Source organism: Vombatus ursinus, unplaced genomic scaffold (assembly GCF_900497805.2).
Source record: "Vombatus ursinus unplaced genomic scaffold, bare-nosed wombat genome assembly UNPS02015211.1, whole genome shotgun sequence".
Lineage (NCBI taxonomy): Eukaryota > Metazoa > Chordata > Mammalia > Diprotodontia > Vombatidae > Vombatus > Vombatus ursinus.
The window spans coordinates 122-2,962 of record NW_020954989.1 but is presented as its reverse complement, the minus strand read 5'-3'; the positions used below and the strand labels follow the sequence as shown (position 1 = coordinate 2,962).

General features: G+C 36.6%; 1 protein-coding gene across 1 annotated transcript; it reads right to left on the bottom strand.

The window, feature by feature from the left end:
* Positions 1-10: 10 nt before the first annotated feature.
* LOC114031668 (ankyrin repeat domain-containing protein 7-like) lies at positions 11-2,067 on the bottom strand (the record flags this gene model as incomplete). The annotated part of the gene is made up of 3 exons (XM_027846820.1): positions 11-37; positions 1,577-1,750; positions 1,953-2,067. Coding segments are annotated over 3 exons (316 nt in total), but the record flags the coding sequence as incomplete, so codon positions are not given.
* Positions 2,068-2,841: the final 774 nt, after the last annotated feature.

The following is a 2,841-nucleotide window of genomic DNA, read 5'->3' as shown; positions in this document are numbered from 1 at the left end:
TTTCTGTAACTGCAAGCAAAAGTGGTGTATAGCCTTCCTGCAAAACCATATTAAAATATTGCTATAGTATGCATGAATTCTATATATACTTCAGTTTACCTTAAGGCATTTTGTGAACATCCTGTGAACTTGCTAATGACATGTTAAGAAAGTATGGTACAATGGAACTTTGAAGTGAGAAGACCAGGGCATAAATCCTGCTTCTGTTAGTTAATTCCTGCATGGTCATAAGCAAATTATTTCACTTCTTTGGGCCTTAGTTTCCTCATATGTAAAATAACAGAACGAAATTAGATAGCCTCTAGGATTCCTTCCAGCTATTAATTTGTGATCAGGACATCAGAAACCCAGGATTTGGAAGACTTTAATATTATTTCAGGAGTATCTTCCTTTCTTACTATCTTCATGTCATGATCAATTATTATCTTCATGCAGCCAACCTTATTTCCCTAGTACTCTGCCAAGCTAAAGCTATACTCTGTTCAGTTTTAAAGTTGCCTAGTTCTCTTTACACTTTCCCCTCCAATATGTGCAACCAACCTCAAAACTCAAGAAAATCTTGCCTCAAGGTGGTTAAACCTAGAAGAAAGTCATTCTCCTGGCATTTTCCCTCTTTTCCCAGCTCTACTAATGTGTACTTTATGTTTTTTGTCTCTCAAGTGACAGTGACTAAGAATTAAAACATTTTTTAAAAATCAGGAGTTATTCAGTAGCTTTAGAAAGGAAACGGTATAGTTTTTAGGAAATAGAAAAAAACATATATGCTTAATAATTTGTTCTTGTGAAAATTCTGTGTCTGGTTTTGTATCTTGAAAGAACAAATTTTAAAAAGATTTTTTTAAAAAAATGTATGGCATTTCTACATGACAAATTAACATTGTGTTATCATATGTAAAGGTCTATATGTAGAAAACCACTGTAGGCAAACATTGGGTGGAAGCATTGCATTCTGGGAAGCAGACCTAATATATCATGCAAAGAAAATTTTAGAGAAACAACTACCATAGAATGGAAAGAGAGCTAGCCTCAAAGTCAGTAAGACCCAGATTCAAGGCCTGCCACTGACCCACATATACTGGCAGGGTGAACCTGGGAAGTCACTTAATATTTCAGTACGCCAGGACACTGCCTAAGACAGGGTTTCTTATCTTATTTTGTGTCATAGACCCCTTTCCAGAATAATGTTTTTAAATGCCTGACATATAGAGAATGTCAAGTATACCAGTTACAGTGAAATAACTATCGAGTTATTATTGTTTTTTAAAAGTTATTGTATCCTGTGTTAACAATCCCTAGTCTAAGATTAAATCATAGAGCAGGCCCTGGTCTAACTCAAGTAAAGTTCCTCATTAGAAAGTTCGCTGTGAATGAAATCTCCTCCCTTGTTCCCCGTCCCTCCCCCCCAATTAGAAAATTCCAAAGGCCAATGAACTTTGACTACAGAATTATTTTGAGTTATTTTCATTAAAGAAATGCTTCCACAAATATATGAATTATAAAATATGTGAATTGGACACCACCTGATTACACATTGTATGTCATAAAATGCTTTAATATACAAGAGGTGAGCTTCTACCTTGTTTTTTGCTTCAATTGCTGCTTTATGTCTCAGCAGCTTTGCTGCTATAGCTGTGTTTCGTCCAGAGGCAGCATAGTGAAGCGCAGTGTTGTTGTTGGCATCCACAAGATTAGGGTCTGCTCCATGTTCGAGCAGGATAGTAGCACACTCCTCCTGCTGACACTCTACTGCCTGTGAATATAATATAGAGAAAGAGACAATAAGTACTCTAAGATAAAATTTAGTATGCAAAAACATCATTATTTATCATTATTATGACTATCATTAAATATCATTATTATGATATTTAAATAAGTTAGTAAAGCATATATACTCAATCAAAGAGAGAAGTCAAAACATGTTACATTGACCAGCATGGTTAACTAATGCTTACCTTAATTAAAGGTGTTTGGCTGTTATTGTCACGCAGGTTTAGATTACATTTTCTCTCTACTAAGAGAGAAACAACATCTGGATATCCATTAGCACAGGCAAGGTGTAGAGGCGTCCTGTGGAAATGAGAGATCTATGTGATTGCTTGATAATGTACCACAACAATCAAAATTGTATAATTATTAGTTAGTATATTTTCTAACATAAAATTAATTATTCTTGTGCCTGAACTCTAAATCACTGCCAAAATAAATATAAGTGGCCCCTGTCACCCAAAGAAATATAAAATATACTTTAGCTCTTATTGCTGGGTATGATGGACAAAATTGCCAGGGGGAAAATGACAGCAGGTTGATTAAGATGTCACCACAGATTGACATGGAAACTCTGCTCAGTTTCTGATCTGGGCTGGTTTACCTCTCCCTTGGCAACTTGATGGCTCCTTGTACTTTGGGACTCAACATACTGATACCAGACTTAGTGCAGACACCCTATTGCCATAGCCCACCAGCTCAAAACTCATGAGTTCAAGAGATCTGCCAGCCTCAGCCTCATTGGTAGTTGGAATTACAGGTGTGCATCACCCTGCCTGGCTGTTAGGCCTAATAACAACTTCTTTCTACTAGAATATCCATAATTGCAAAACATTTAGTAAAGCAGCTGCCTCAGAAAAAACATTTACATATTTGCATATTGTGTATTTGTACAAGCACATGTGCCCACGTGTGTGCATTCTCCACCTAAGTTTTACTGCAATGTAGCATTGGACAGTTGAAGTGGATTTGTGCTGCTAAAGGCTATCCCAGCTGGGTGCAACTTTGGTAGTTCTACCATGTTGGTAAGATTTGAAGAAAGAGCCTGGTACTTTTGATGTCCACAGACCAAGCTAA